Source organism: Chiloscyllium punctatum, chromosome 46 (assembly GCF_047496795.1).
Source record: "Chiloscyllium punctatum isolate Juve2018m chromosome 46, sChiPun1.3, whole genome shotgun sequence".
NCBI classification, from domain to species: Eukaryota; Metazoa; Chordata; class Chondrichthyes; order Orectolobiformes; family Hemiscylliidae; genus Chiloscyllium; species Chiloscyllium punctatum.
In genome coordinates, this window is record NC_092784.1 from 58,539,379 (window position 1) to 58,554,770 (window position 15,392).

The following is a 15,392-nucleotide window of genomic DNA, read 5'->3' on the forward strand; positions in this document are numbered from 1 at the left end:
CTTTTACCGAGAAAGGCTTGGACATACGATTGGTGCTCAGTTTAACACCAACATTCAGTGTCTCTGAGCCAATTGCTTTCTATCCAATTCCCCAAACCGTGAGTGTAAATCTCAAACACAATCAGGGCTCTGGATCTCTGTGATTTAGACAAAATTTGAATCCAAAGTTCCAACCAGCTCCCAGAATGAGGACAAAGCAAATTACTGTAGATGCTGGAATCTGTTCTGAGAATAACAAATGCTAGAGATCTCAGCGGGTCTGGCAGCATCCCTGGAGAGAGAGAGTGAGCTAACGTTTCGAGTCAAGATGCAGAGTCAGCTAGCCCCAGAATGAGGTCAGTGGGAGGGAGGAACCTGGTGATACAGCAAGTCAGGAAGCTCTCACTCCATCACTTGGCCCAGGGATCAAACTGAGCTCAGATTCTTGCTGCAGGGGAATGAAACTGGTTTGGCTAGAATCTAGGCAACTCTGTGAAAATTTTCCTCACCAATCAAGTCTCATTTGTAGAGTGCAGACTGTGTGGGAAATGGGTCTCATGTGATTATAGAACGGTACAGCACAAAAGAAGGCCATTTGGCCTATTGTTTATAAACTAGCCCTCCAAATGAAGCAAATCAGGGCAAGACTTATACACTTAATGGTAAGGTCCTAGGGAGTGTTGATGAACAAAGAGATCTTGGAGAGAGAGAGAGAGAGAGAGAGAGAGAAAGAGAGCAAGGGAGACAGGGTGAGAGAGACAGAGAAAGAAAGCGAGGGAGAGAGAGAGAGAAAGAAAGAGAGGGTGAGAGAGAGAGAGAGAAAGAGAGAGAGAGGGTGTGTGAGAGAGAGATAGAGAGAGAGAGAGAGAGAGAGAGAGAGGACTGGCAATGGGTTAAGCATATCTCAGGCAAGGCGTGCAGTGCCCTCAGTGAGCACGTGGATTGAGCTGGTACTGTTGGCATCAGTCCACTGTACGAACCAAACCAGGGAGCTGCCTGAGTGAACAAGCAGCTCATGGAGGGGGGCAGGTCTTCCGATGGTGCAGTTACATTGAGATATTCCAGCCAGCATTCCAGTCCACTCTGCCCAAGGCCTGGCAGGATCCTAGGCAGAGTTGTGGAAGGTTACCAAATTGTTGTGGGCAGCTCAGTGGTTAGCACTGCTACCTCACAGCGCCAGGGAGCTGGATTTGATCCCAACCTCGGGCGACAGTCTGTGTGGGGTTTGCACATTCTCCCCGTGCCTGCGTGGGTGTGCTCTAGTTTCCTCCCACAGTCACAAAGACACGTGAGTTCGGGTGGATTGGCCCATAGTGTGCCCAGGGATGGGTAAATGCGGGGATAGGGGAGGTCTGGGTGAGATGCTGTTTGGAGGGTCAGTGTGGATACGATGGACCGAATGGCCTCCGTTGGGACCCTACGACTCGTACCTTGGCTTTCCCGACGCTCTGTAGGACGTGAACCAGGGCAGAGGCCACCTCTTCCTTATCCTTCACTTTGAGAGCCGGCTCGAGCACAGAGCACAGGGTGGTGTAGTTACAGATGAGGTACTCGGCAAACTCCTTGTAGTGTATCATCGGCAACACCTTGATGTTCTGGTACCGCAGGTTAATCCGAATGGTGGGCACATTGAGCTTGCCCTTGTTCAGGGGGGGCGCGTTGACGTTGTACCATTTCTCCACATGTTGGCGCCCTGTCACCTCGCTCAGGGGGATGGTGACCGAGCCGAGGGCACTCATCTCCTTCCTCTTCTTGTCGTCATCCCGGAAGAGGTGCAAGGTGACCTCCTTTGTCGGGGGCAGGCTGCCGAACTCAAAGTGCTCGCCCCAGAAGAGCGCCTCCTGGCTGAGCTTGCTGGTAGTGCGGGCGTACAGCGAGCCGTCGAGATGCAGCTCACAGAAGTACCTCTTCTTGGGGGTCAGGTCCTTGGCTTCATTCACCCAGAGGCTCAGCATGTTCTCCACCCTCTCGCAGTTATCCTGCAACAGCAAGGCAACAGGTTACAATCCAGAGAGAGACAGAGAGAGACTGCATTTAGGTAGCACCCTTCCCAACCACGGGGCATCCAGCAGCACCTCACAGCCAATGGTCATCATCCGGTGACAGTCTATTCATGGAATCATATAGATGGTTCAGGCCATTCATGATCATGTTGTCCAGATCATGCTGGACCTACTGTCTCACAGGAAGCCTCCTCACCCCATCTCACTGCACCAACAAATCCATCAATCCATTCTCCCTGGGGCTTAGCCACATTCTTATTTACACAGGGGGTGGTTCATGTGTGGAATGAACTTCCTGAGGAAGTGGTGGATGTGGATACAGTTACAATATTTAAAAGACATTTGGATAAGTTCATGAATAGGAAAGGTTTGGAGGGTTACAGGCCAGGAGCAGGCAGGTGGGACTAGTTTAGTTAGGATTGTCGATTAGAGTGGTGCTGGAAAAGCACAGCAGGTCAGGAAGCATCCGAGGAGCAGGAAAATCAACGTTTCGGGCATAAGCCTTACATCAGGAATCAGGGTTTTTGCCTGAAACATCTATTCTCCTGCTCCTCGGATGCTGCCTGACCTGCTGCGCTTTTCCAGCACCACTCTAATCTTGACTCTAATCTCCAGCATCTGCAGTCCCCACTTTCGCCATGTTTGGGATTATGTTCAGCATGACCCTAGTTGGACCGAAGGGTCTGCTTCCATGCTGTATGACTCTATGGCTGACCCTTCAACCTCAAACTGTGGGAGCACAATGCACATTCTCACTGCTCTCTGAATTAAAACCTTTCTCCCGAATTCTCCGTTGGGCTATTTCTATTGACCGACTGTAATTTCTGACTCCCCTGCACTAGGTAGTGTCTCATTGCAGCAACGCACTTAGTAAATATCTAATAGACTTGGATATTGGTTCATTACATTTTATATTTCCCAATGGTTCAGGGAATCAGAAAGCAATTAAATAAAGGGATTCTGCTCAGACCATCTGAGTCACAATGATTGATGGATGACAGAGTGGTTACAAGAGCAGGTCAGAGGCTAGGAATCCTGCAGTGAGTAGCTCCCCTCCTGACTCCCCAAAGCCTGTCCACCATCTACAAGGTACAACTCAGGAGGGTGATGGAATACTCCCTATTTGTCTGGATGGGGGCAGCTCCAGCATCACTCAAGAAGCTCAACACCATCCAGGACAAAGCAGCCGCTTGATTGGCCCCACACCCACAAACATCCACTGTCTCCCCCACCAATGTTCAGTAGCAGCGGTGTGTACCATCTACAAGATGCACTGCAGAAACTCACCAAGACTCCTTAGTCAGCACCTTCCAAACCCATGACCATGTTCATCTAGAAACACCAGATACGTGGGATTACCACCCGCTGAAGGTTCCCCTCCAAGCCCCTCACCATCCTGACTTAGAAACATACCACTGTTCCTTCAGTGTCACTGGGTCAATGTCCTGGAACTCCCACCCTAAGGGCATTGTGGGTCATGTTAAAAAGAATCACCCATGGGATGAGACTGTCACTGGCTGGGCCAGTATTTATCGCCCATCCCTAATTGCCCAGAGTGCATTAAGAATCAACCACACTGCTGTGGGTCTGGAGTCACGTGTAGGCCAGACTGGGTATGGATGACTGTTTCCTTCCCTAAAGGACGTAGTGAACCAGATGGGGTTTTTCCCCAGCAGTTGGTCATCATTAGAGTCTTAATTTCAGATTTTTTTATTGACTTCAGATTCCACCATCTGTCGAGGGGGGATTGAATCCCAACTCCACAGAACATGACCTGGCCCAGTCCAGCGATAATATGACGAGGACATCAACTGCAGCGGTTCAAGAAGGTAGCTCACTACCACCCTCTCCAGGGGCAACTAGGGATGGGCAATAAACGCTGGGACCAGCCAGGGATGCCCACATCCCATAATAAAAAAATAAAAAGCAAAACCTGGACAATTGAGAACATGGAAGGCTCAAGATTGGTAACCATTCAAACCAAGGAGCAGGGTTGCTGCCTGACCTGCTGAGCTTTTCCAGCACCTCTCTCATCCAGAATCTAGTTTCCAGCATCTGCAGTCATTGCTTTTACCTAGACCATTCAAACCAATCAAAACCATTCTTTCGGGCAGAGGGGCGTGTGGTGTTGGTGCGCTCTGCTACAGAGTGTGTTTAAGGTTGAGGAGACAAGCTCTGGTTTGGTTGGGGGGATTTGAAGGCTATTCGGGGGGGGGGGGGGGGGGGGGGGAGTGTGTTGGGAATGTGGAATTTGGAACACAAACAGGTCAGCCATGTTCTTATTGCATGGTGGAGCAGTCTCAAAGGGCTGAATGGCCTCCAGGTGCTCCTAACCCACATGCACATATATTTGTAGTTCTTCCAGCCAATGCCCTGGGAAGGTAGCTCTGAGCTGAGTTTTACTGGAGTAGCACGGACAGGGTTTCAGTCCTGTTGCTTGTAACTGAGCCCATTGCCCCCCCACACCCTCCCACCTGCCCAGAGCAAGCCACTGTCTCCTACCTTGTTGGGCTGGACTGTTCGAAGAAGATTCTCTATCCATTTGTCTCTCTCAGCTGCAGATGTGCAGCCAAAACAGCGACTCCCTCTGGAATTAATCACCTGAAAGACCGAGAGTTCGAGTGTCAGACTGGTCAATGGCTCATGGGACCTTGCTGGGAATAAATGACTCCTGAGAAATCGAACTTCAGTCCCAAGAACAAACAAGCAACTCGACTCCACACACACACACACACACAGACACAGGCACACACACACACAGACACACACACACAGAGACAAACATACACAGACACACAGACACACACACACACATACAGGCACACATACATACACACACACACACATACACAGGCACACAGACACAGACAGACACACAGACACACACACAGAGAGACAAACATACACAGACACACACACACACACATACAGGCACACAGACACAGACAGACTCACAGACAAACATACACAGACAGACACACTGACATACAGGCACACATACATACACACACAGACACATATACACACACACAGACACACACACACAAACACACACACAGACAAACATACATAGACAGACACACACACACATACAGACACACATACACACACACAGACAAACATACACAGACATACACACAGACACGCACACTCCAACACATACACTCACACACAGACACAGACACATACACAGACACACACATACAGAGACAGACATATACACACACAGACACAGACACAGACACACACAGACACACACATACAGAGACAGACATACACAGACACAGACACAGAGACACACATACACACACACAGATACACACACTCACACACACAGACAAACATACACAGACACACACACAGACACACACAGATACACACACTCACACACACAGATAAACATACACGCACACTCCAACACATACACTCACACACAGACACAGACACACACACAGACACATACACAGACACAAACATACAGAGACAGACATACACACACACACAGACACATACACAGACACACACACAGACACTCACATACAGAGACAGACATACACACACACAGACACAGAGACACACATACACACACACAGATACACACACTCACACACACAGACAAACATACACAGACACACACAGAGACACACATATACACACAGATACACACACACAGACAAACATACACAGACACACACAGAGACACACATATACACACAGATACACACACACAGACAAACATACACAGACACACAAACACAGACACACAAACACAGACACACACATACAGAGACACACATATACACACACAGATACATACACACACAGACAAACATACACAGACAAACATACACAGACACACACATACAGAGACACACATACACACACACAGACACACACACACAGATACACACACAGACAAACATACACAGACACATACACACACAGACACACACACAGATACACACACAGATAAACATACACAGACATATACACAGACACACACTCAGACACATACACACACACAGACAAACATACACAGACATATACACAGGCACACACACAGACACACACTCAGACACATACACACACACAGACACACAGACACAGACACAGACACACATACATACACATACAGAAACAGACACAGACACAGAGAGACACACATACACTCACAGACACACATACAGACACACACACACACACACACACACTCCATTACCTCAAAGCAGTATCTCTCTCCCAGGATACTGCTGTGGAGTGGCCTGATTATTACATTTGTCTCGTTAGACAGATCGAGAGTTTCGATCGGGTTTAAGGATCCAGTCAAGGATTCATAGGAGCCAGCGCCAGTCAAGCTCCGTCCACTAGGAAAGAGCAGGAAGAAGCTGGGTCAGAATCACTGACAATCAGTGAGTGGACAATTAGCACTATTTATCACTCAGCATCTCATGGTATAACTTGTAACTGTATGATATTTAATGTGCCTTTCAACTCAAAATACTTTGCATGTAGACACGCTGGTAACAGAACGATGAGGGCAATGGGACATAGAGTCACACAGGGTGGAAAAAGACCATTTGGCCCAGCCTGTCCATGCTGACCACGTTTCCGAACTTAACTAGTCCCATTTACCTGGGTTTGGCCCATATCCCTCTAAACCTTTCCTATCCCTCTACCTGTCCAAACGTCTTTTAAATGTTGTAACTGTACCCGTCTCTATGACATCTGGGATCTTGCTTAACAATGGAACCAACAGGCTATCTTCCTGACCATAAACTGAGCTGGGCCAGCCGTATCAATACAGAGGCTACAATAGCAGGTCAGACACTAGGAACCTTGCAGTGAGTCACTCTCCCCCTGGCTCCTCAAAGCCTGTCCCCCATCTACGAGGCACACCCACACCAGCAAGGACCGTCCAAGCCACTCGCCATCCTGTCTTGGAACTACATCACCAGTGTCTCGGGGGCCATATCCTGGAACTCTCTCACCAACAGCACTGTGGCTGGCCCTCCAGCAAATAGGCTGCAGTGTTTAAGGAGGAAGATCTCAACAGAAATTGGGGAAGATCAATAAATGCTGGCCTTGACAATAAATTCCACAACCTCTGAATGATTTTTTTTTGTAAATAAATCAGGCAATAATAAAGAAACAGGGTGCTCAGAGAATCTGGGCCAGTTAGTGAGTGTGTGTGTGTGTGTGTGAGAGAGATAGTGTATGTGTGCCTGTGTGCGTGAGTGTGTGAGTGTGCGAGTGTGCGTGTGTGTGTATGTGTTTGTGTGTGCACGTGAGTGTTTGTGTATGTGCGTGCACGTGTGTTTGTGTGTGCGCGTGCGTTTGTATGCGTGTGTGCGCGCATGCATGAGTGTGTGTGTATGTGCGCGAGTGTGTGCACGTCTGTGGGTGTGTTTCTCTGTGTGTGTGCGCATGTGTGAGTGTGTGCGCGAGTGTGTGCACGTCTGTGTGCGTGTGTTTCTCTGTGTGTGTCCGCATGTGTGAGCGTGCGCGTGAGTGTGTACACGTCTGTGTGTGTGTTTCTGTGTGTGTGTGTGTGTGTGTGTGTGTGTGTGTGTGTGTGACATAATTAACTGGGAGAAAGTGAGGACTGCAGATGCTGGAGATCAGAGTCAAAACGTCTGGTGCTGGAAAAGCACAGCCGCGCAGGCAGCATCTGAGGAGCAGGAGAATTGACGTTTTGAGCATAAGCCCTTCATCAGGAATGTGTCCCGACAGCGAATAGGCTGCAGTGTTTAAGGAGGAAGTTCCTGATGAAGGGCCTATATCCGAAACATCGACTCTCCTGCTGCTCGGATGCCACCTGACCGCCTATGCTTTTCAGCGCCACACCTTTTGACTCTAGAAAGAAAGGCAGACAATTCTGTGAAGGAAGGTTATTGACACCAACAACAAAATCAGAGGTTGCTGGAAAAACGCAGCGACTCTGACAGCATCGATGGAAAGAGAAACCAGAGGCAATGTTCCGGGTCCAGTCACCCTTCCTCAGAACCAAGTTTATTGACTTGCTCAGTTTCCTAGCTCCTAACCTATGCCGTAGGGTCACAGTTTGTCTCTTTTTTTTGTGCTGAAGGATAATTAATATCCACGAGCTGCTTTTCTCAACTTTAAAAAATAACTAACAAAATTTAGCAATGTGACCAACCAAATATTAGACCAGAAGGAAATGGGAGGGATTAGAATTGAATTAGGTGCAAATGGCGCTAGAAAGATTGGATTGAGAGTGAGAGAGAAAACAGACAGAAGGAAAAGTAAGAAAATATTTTTCAAATCTCTAACAGTTTACCGCGTAGGAATGAGGATCCATGGTGGGTTTATGAATATGAAGGGTTTGGAGGGATATGGGCCGTGTGCTGGCAGGTGGGACTAGATTGGGTTGGGATATCTGGCCGGCATGGACGGGTTGGACCGAAGGGTCTCTTTCCATGCTGTACATCTCTATGACTCTATGACTCTAATGAGGCTCTGTGGTTTAAAATGTTCCGTTTCGGAGTGATGTTGCAGAAATGTAACTATCGTTCAAAAGGTACCACCAGAAGGATGTTGGAAGTTTCGAAGAGAGTGCAGAGAAGGTTCACCAGGACGTTGCCTGGTCTCAAGGGCATTGGCTGTGGGGAAGGGTTAAAAAGACCAGGATTGTTTTCACTGGAAAGACGGTGGCTGGGCAGAGACCTGATAGAGGACTAGACAATGATGACTGGATGGATTGTCAGAGGCTGTTTCCCAGGGTTGAAGTTTCAATTACAAGGGAGTATAGGTTCAAGGTGAGAGCGGGAACATTTAAGGGGAGATGTGCGAGGGAAGGTTTTCACACGGAGAGTGGTAGGGGCCTGGAACGCACTGTCAAAAGAGGTGGGGGAATCAGGCACATTGGAGACATTTAAGAGGCACTTGGATGGTTACATTAATAGGGAGGGATTAGGGGGATATGGACCGAATAAGGGCAGTTTTTTTAGTTTAGTTGGGGCATAATGATTAGCCCAGGCTTAGAGGGCCGAAGGGCCTCTTTTGTTCTTATGTTTTTGTTAGGAATTTGTAAAATGCTATTTTGACTGACCATGACTACAAATTGTGTGTCTTTTGAACAAAATACAAAGTATGTTATTTTGAGGTTATTCAACTCCAGACCTTGATTTCTGTCATGGGTTGAGCGCAAAATCGATGTTCAAGTGTAGCAATTCTTGGAGAGGGTCGGGGTGAGCTCCATTTTCACCAGGCTCATGGTTGAGTGGCGCAAATCATTGAGCAACTCGAGATCACTCACACCTCGGCAGGAGCCTCACTGGAGGATTCATAAAGGCAAGCTTCCTTTAAACCAGCTGCTAAAATCCAGGCCAGTTACCCAGACGGTCCTGCCAATTAACTATATCGCCACACCATGCTACGGTGCACATACCTGACTCGGTCACACTGTCAAATGCTCATTACCTCTGGCCAGTGTAGGGAAGTCAACAAATGATCTCCAACTGAGAGAGTGTTTCAAACCGTGTCTGTTACAAAAGTATATCCCCCACTACCAGGGGGATTCCAGAATGGGGGGAGACCACTGCTGAAAATTCTCGGTGGGGCGAAGGAGAAATTCCTTCCCTCAGAGACCAGACTATAGAATTCCGTCCCGTAGTGGGACTTATCGAATATATCCAACCCCAAGTTAGACAGACGTTTGATTGACGAGGGTGTCAAAGGTTACTGTTGTTGGGGTGGGGGGGGGGGACAACTGACGGGAATGAGGAGTCAAGACCACAGTCAGATCAGCCATGATCTTATCAAATGGCAGAACAGGCTAGAGGGGCCAAATGGCCTACTTTTCCTCTGATCCCCAATGGGCGGCATGGTGGTTCAGTGGTTAGCAGTGCTGCCTCACAGCACCAAGCACCCGGTTCGATTCTAGCCTCGGGTGACTGTCTGTGTGGAGTTTGCACATTCTTCCCCATGTCTGTGTGGGCTTCCTCTGGGTGGTCCGGTTTCCTCCCACAGTCCAAAGATGTCTAGGTTAGAGTGGATTGGCCATGCTAAATTGCCCGTAGTGTTAGGTGCATTAGTCAGAGGGAAATGGGCCTGGGTGGGTTACTCTTTGGAGGGTCGGTGTGGACTTGGTGGGCCGAAGGGCCTGTTTCCACACTGTAGGGATCCTAAAAATCTCTTAAAGAGCAATAAATGTGGCATTACAGAACGGTATAGTAAGGGCTGAAGGAAAATCTCAGGGGAAGAGTTTAACTCCCAATGCCAGGTGTTACATTTCACCTATATATAGGTAGATGACAACTCTGCTCAGAGAAAGTTTAAGGAAGTCACGTTTATTGGATTGCAAAGTGTGGTTCACAAATTAGACCAGGTTTCAGTGTTTGAAAGGGAGGTGTCTCCATCTCCAACCCATCCCAAACCTGATTTTGGAGTGTTCATCAATGATATTAAGTCGCTATAAGGTCCCTTCACCCTACCTGTCATTTGGAAACTGTGGTGTTTCTGGTTGATTTTGATTCTTCCTTCGCAATCTTCGAATGATCAGATTCTGGAACAGGAGTGAAGAGCGTTAATTCCGCGAGGGCTGGGCTGAGCACACACCCCTCCGAGAGCAACAGACAGCCTTCAGTCTTTCACACACTGCGGTGATGAATGGAACAGGGTGGGGAAGGGAGGTAATGCCGACTCAGAGAGCAGGGACTTCCGGAACCCTCTGAGGGCGAGAGGGGGAAAAGAGAAAGGAGGAGAGACAGAAGGAGAAAGAGGAAGACAAAAGGGTGAAAGAGGAGAAAGAAAGTAAGTGAGAGAGCGAGAGATAAAGAGTCTGGTAGTGTTTTCTGGCACCTGGGGAGTGCATAAATCTTTTTATGGGGGCGCTGTTGGGATGTGTTGATATCTGTAAGGTGGCCAAGGGGAGGCAGTGTTCGTCCTCCTGACTTAAAGAGTCGTTCATGCTTCAGGAGAAGGTTATGATTTCTTCTAACATTGGTGAACCCCCCCCCTGGATTAATCGCCAGCATTTTTATTTTTGCATTGATTATCTCCTTAAATGTGGCCTATTTGTGGGAAGTGGTGTTGGGGGGGGAGTGGGGGGAGGGAGTTAGCTTCAATGGTTGATTTGCAATGTAGACTGACGCCAACAGCGAGGGTTCAATTCCAACACCGGCCAAGGTTACTATGAAGGATTCTCCTTCTCAATCTCTCCCCTCACCTGAGACGTGGCCCTTGGGTTAAACTAACACCAGCCATCTCTCTCTAATGACAGAGCAGCCCCAGGGTCCTCTGGGACTATGGCGACTTCACTTACTAACTATAATCGTTGTGACACACTTGCACACACCTGGATTTATTTGGAGCAGCTGGTGAACAGTGAGGTGGGCACAGCGGGTTGGTATTAGGTTTAAGGGCCCCTCTTGCACTCTTACAAGTCTGTTCATCATTACTGAGGGTTGGAGTCAAATTGTGTACTTTCCACCAAAATCGATTAATCGACAATAAAACAGGAAGTGGCTTCGTGTACGAGCAGCACAACTTAACTAAAAAACAACTTTATAACCCACAGAAATCTGTACTGCCTTGCTGTAATAACTACGAACGGCAGTGAGAACACCAGAGTTATGATTCTAGTACTTCTGATAAGATATCACTAAAGGATGCAAGTGTGCGTGTGAGAGTGTGTGTGAGTATGTGTGTGTGTATGCATGCGTGTGAGAGAGGGTGTGTCTGTATGTGTGTGTGTTTGTGCAAGTCTGTGTGTATATTTGTGTGTGTGAGTTTATGTATGTGTGTGTGAGAATGTGTGTATGTGCATGTGAGTGGGTGTATAAGAGAGTGAGTGTGTGTGTAAGTGTGTGTTTGAGAGTGTGTGTGAGAATCTGTGAATGAGAGTGTGTGTGTGTGTGTGTCTGTATGTCTGGGTGAGTGTGTGTGAGTAAGTGTGAGTGAGTGAGTGAATAAGTGAGCGAGTGAGTGAGTGAGTGTAGATAAGATCAATTTAAGAGACTATATTTCCCCAAGACCATGTTAATGGGAGTTATGTCAGACCAGGGGATCTGGAATGTGGGCCCAGTACATTCCAAACCCTCAGCCACTACCACCAAGAGGACAACAGCAGCAGAGACATGAATACACCAGACCCTGTATTGTTCCCTCCAAACCACGTACCATTCGGATTTGGGAATAGCTTGTTCTTCCCTCACCATCTCTGGGTCAAAATCCTGGAACTTGTTCCCTAATAGCACTCTGTGTTTTGTTCCTACATCCCAGGAGGGCAGTGGTTCAAGAAGGCAGCTCACTGCCACTTTCTCAGGGGACAGCTAGGAAGGAGTGACTAACTCCAGCCATGTCAGTGACACCCACAGCCTGCGGAAGCATTTCTTTCCAAAGAAAAATTAGAAACCCTGAGCTTGGACATAGAACATAGAACATTCCAGCACAGTACAGGCCCTTCGGCCCTCGATGTTGCGCCGACCTAGGACACCAATCTGAAGCCCATCTAACCTACACTATCCAATCTCATCCATATGCCTATCCAATGACCATTTAAATGCCCTGTAAAGTTGACGAATCTACTCCTGTTGCAGGCCCCTACTAATCTCTGAGTAAAGAGTCAAAGAGGTAGTGGTTTCTCCATACGTTTGAGACATTGAGTCTGATGTTTAGTTGTGGGCAGGAACTCTTGATACATTCTTAAAGGAAAAGCCAAATGCGAGATGAGGAACTTCAGTTTCAGGCAGCCAGAATGGAGAAGCTGAGGGTGGTGTCCTGAGAACTGGGAGGGTGCAGAGGAAGTTGAAAAGGGGCGGTCAAAATTAGCACGGGCTTTCGTTCGAGAGAATCGAGGGAAATCATCTGGAGGGTTCGCAACTGGAGGATTCAATCAGTCGAATCCCTACAATGTAAAAACAGGCCCTTCGGTGCCTCAGTGGTTAGCACTGCTGCCTCACAGCACCAGGGTCCCAGGTTCGATTCCAACCTCGGGCAACTGCCTGTGTGGAGTTTGCACATTCTCCCCGTGTCTACGTGGGTTTCCTCTGGGTGCTCCGGTTTCCTCCCACAGTCCAAAGATGTGCAGGTCAGAGTGGATTGGCCATGCTAAATTGCCCGTAGTGGTAGGTGCAATAGTTAGAGGGAAATAGGTCTGGGTGGGTTACTCTTCGGAGGGTCAGTATGGATCAGTTGGGCTGAAGGGCCTATTTCCACACTGTCGGGAATCAAAAAGCCCTCCAAAGAGTAACCCCACCCAGACCCATTCCCCTACATCCACCCCTGACTAATGCACCGAACCGACACATCCCTGAACATTATAGGGCAATTTAGCACAGCAAACTCACCCTAACCTGCACATCTTTGGATCATGGGAGGAAACAAAAGCACCCAGAGGAAACTCACACAGACACAGGGAGAACATACAGGCACCACGTAGATAGTCCCCGAGCCGGGAATCGAACCCTGGACCTGTGAGGCAGCAGTGCTAACCACTGAGCCACCGTGCCACCCCCAATCACTGGCTAAAAGAACAGGAGGAGAGATGACCAGCAGATTCTGGATGTTCAGAGGTTTGTTAGGATCTGAAACCTACTGCCTGAAGGGGCAGGGGAATGGTTATTGTCAAAAGGGAATTGGATACAGATTTTGCAAGGGGGAGGATTAACAGGAGACGGGGCAGAGGACTGGGGATAACGCTAACAGAGAGCTGGTTTAAACTCAATCAGTCTCCTGGGGTGTCCGTGCTCCATAGCAACCAGAAACGAGCAATACAAATCAACACAAAACAAACACCAAAGGAAGAAGGTGTCCACTCGCGATGGCACCCAGTGCGGAATAGCTCGAAGCAACTTACCTTCACGTTGTTCACTGGGCCCTCGCCAGTGCCTCCTGCCCGTTCCAATTTCCTCACAGAAGCTGGGCTCCTTTTGCCAGGTACAGAGTCTAAGGGAAGAGACAGACTAGGGTCAAGAGGAACCCTGGTTGAGGTTAACTTTGATCAGCTCTTCCTGTGGCATGGACCCCTCCAAAGCCCTGAAGCAGCAGGGAGGATCTGCAAATCCCCGTCCACACCGATTCACCCACAATCCAAGTGCCCACTGACTCGCTTGGCATTTTCCCTCCAGTTGTGCCTCAGTTTAAAAAACATCCCCCCCCCCTCCCCCCACCCCCGACCACGTCCAACCAGACAATCTACACAGACATCAACACTCCTCCATCTCCAGCACACCCCTGACCTCCACGACCCCACTCACAGAGTGCTCAGAGCGGGGGGGCGTTCAAGGTGGAGAGGGAGGGATGGCGGCTGGGGGACCAGTCAGCCGAGGACGGAGTAGATTAACATGGGACATGCAGAGGATTGCCAGCCTGGAGGAGGGCAGAGGGGTGGTGATGGAGGAGGTGACAGCGATATGGAGGGGGTGTAGGGGCTGTAGGGGGTTACAGAGATAGGGAGAGGGTGTAGGGGATGGAGGAGGAGACAGAGATAGGGAGGGGGTGTAGGGGCTGAATGGGGTGACAGAGAAAGGGAGGGGGTGTAGGGGCTGGTGGAGGTTACAGAGATAGGGAGGGGGTGTTGGGGCTGGAGAGAGTTACAGAGATAGGGAGGGGGTGCAGGAGCTGGAGGAGGGGACAGAAATAGGGAGGGGGTGTGGGGGCTGGAGGAGGTTACAGAGATAGGGAGGGGGTGTTGGGGCTGGAGAGAGTTACAGAGATAGGGAGGGGGTGTGGGGGCTGGAGGAGGTTACAGAGATAGGGAGGGGGTGTTGGGGCTGGAGGAGGTTACAGAGATAGGGAGGGGGTACAGGGGCTGGAGGAGGTTACAGAGATAGGGAGGGGGTGTAGGGGCTGGAGAGAGTTACAGAGATAGGGAGGGGGTGTAGGGGCTGGAGGAGGTTACAGAGATAGGGAGGGGGTGTTGGGGCTGGAGGAGGTTACAGAGATAGGGAGGGGGTACAGGGGCTGGAGGAGGTTACAGAGATAGGGAGGGGGTGTAGGGGCTGGAGAGAGTTACAGAGATAGGGAGGGGGTGTAGGGGCTGGAGGAGGTTACAGAGATAGGGAGCGATGGAGTGGACAGAGATAGGGAGGGTGTGTAGGGGCTGGAGGAGGTTACAGAGATAGGGAGCGATGGAGTGGACAGAGATAGGGAGGGGGTGCAGGAGCTGGTGGAGTGGACAGAGATAGGGAGGGTGTGTAGGGGCTGGAGGAGGGGACAGAAATAGGGAGGGGGTGTGGGGGCTGGAGGAGGGGACAGAAATAGGGAGGGGGTATGGGGGCTGGAGGGGATTACAGAGATAGGGAGGGGGTGTAGGGGCTAGAAGAGTGGACAGAGATAGGAAGGAGGTGTAGGAGGCTGGAGGAGATTTCAGAGATAGGGAGGGGGTATAGGGGCTGGAGGAGGAGACAGAGATAGGGAGGGAGTGTAGGGGCTGGAGGAGATTACAGA

General features: G+C 49.4%; 1 protein-coding gene across 2 annotated transcripts in view; it reads right to left on the reverse strand.

Moving 5' to 3' along the window:
* The window catches only part of LOC140468149 (ras GTPase-activating protein nGAP-like), a 94,012-nt gene that overhangs the window by 24,416 nt on the left and 54,204 nt on the right, over positions 1-15,392 (reverse strand). For both annotated transcript variants that reach the window (XM_072564354.1, XM_072564355.1), the window contains 5 exons: positions 13,801-13,889; positions 10,436-10,506; positions 6,202-6,346; positions 4,485-4,583; positions 1,410-1,958 (listed from right to left, as the gene is read on the reverse strand). In XM_072564354.1, the coding sequence (XP_072420455.1) occupies positions 1,410-1,958; positions 4,485-4,583; positions 6,202-6,346; positions 10,436-10,506; positions 13,801-13,889 (953 nt within the window). The remainder of the gene's footprint in view (positions 1-1,409; positions 1,959-4,484; positions 4,584-6,201; positions 6,347-10,435; positions 10,507-13,800; positions 13,890-15,392) is intronic.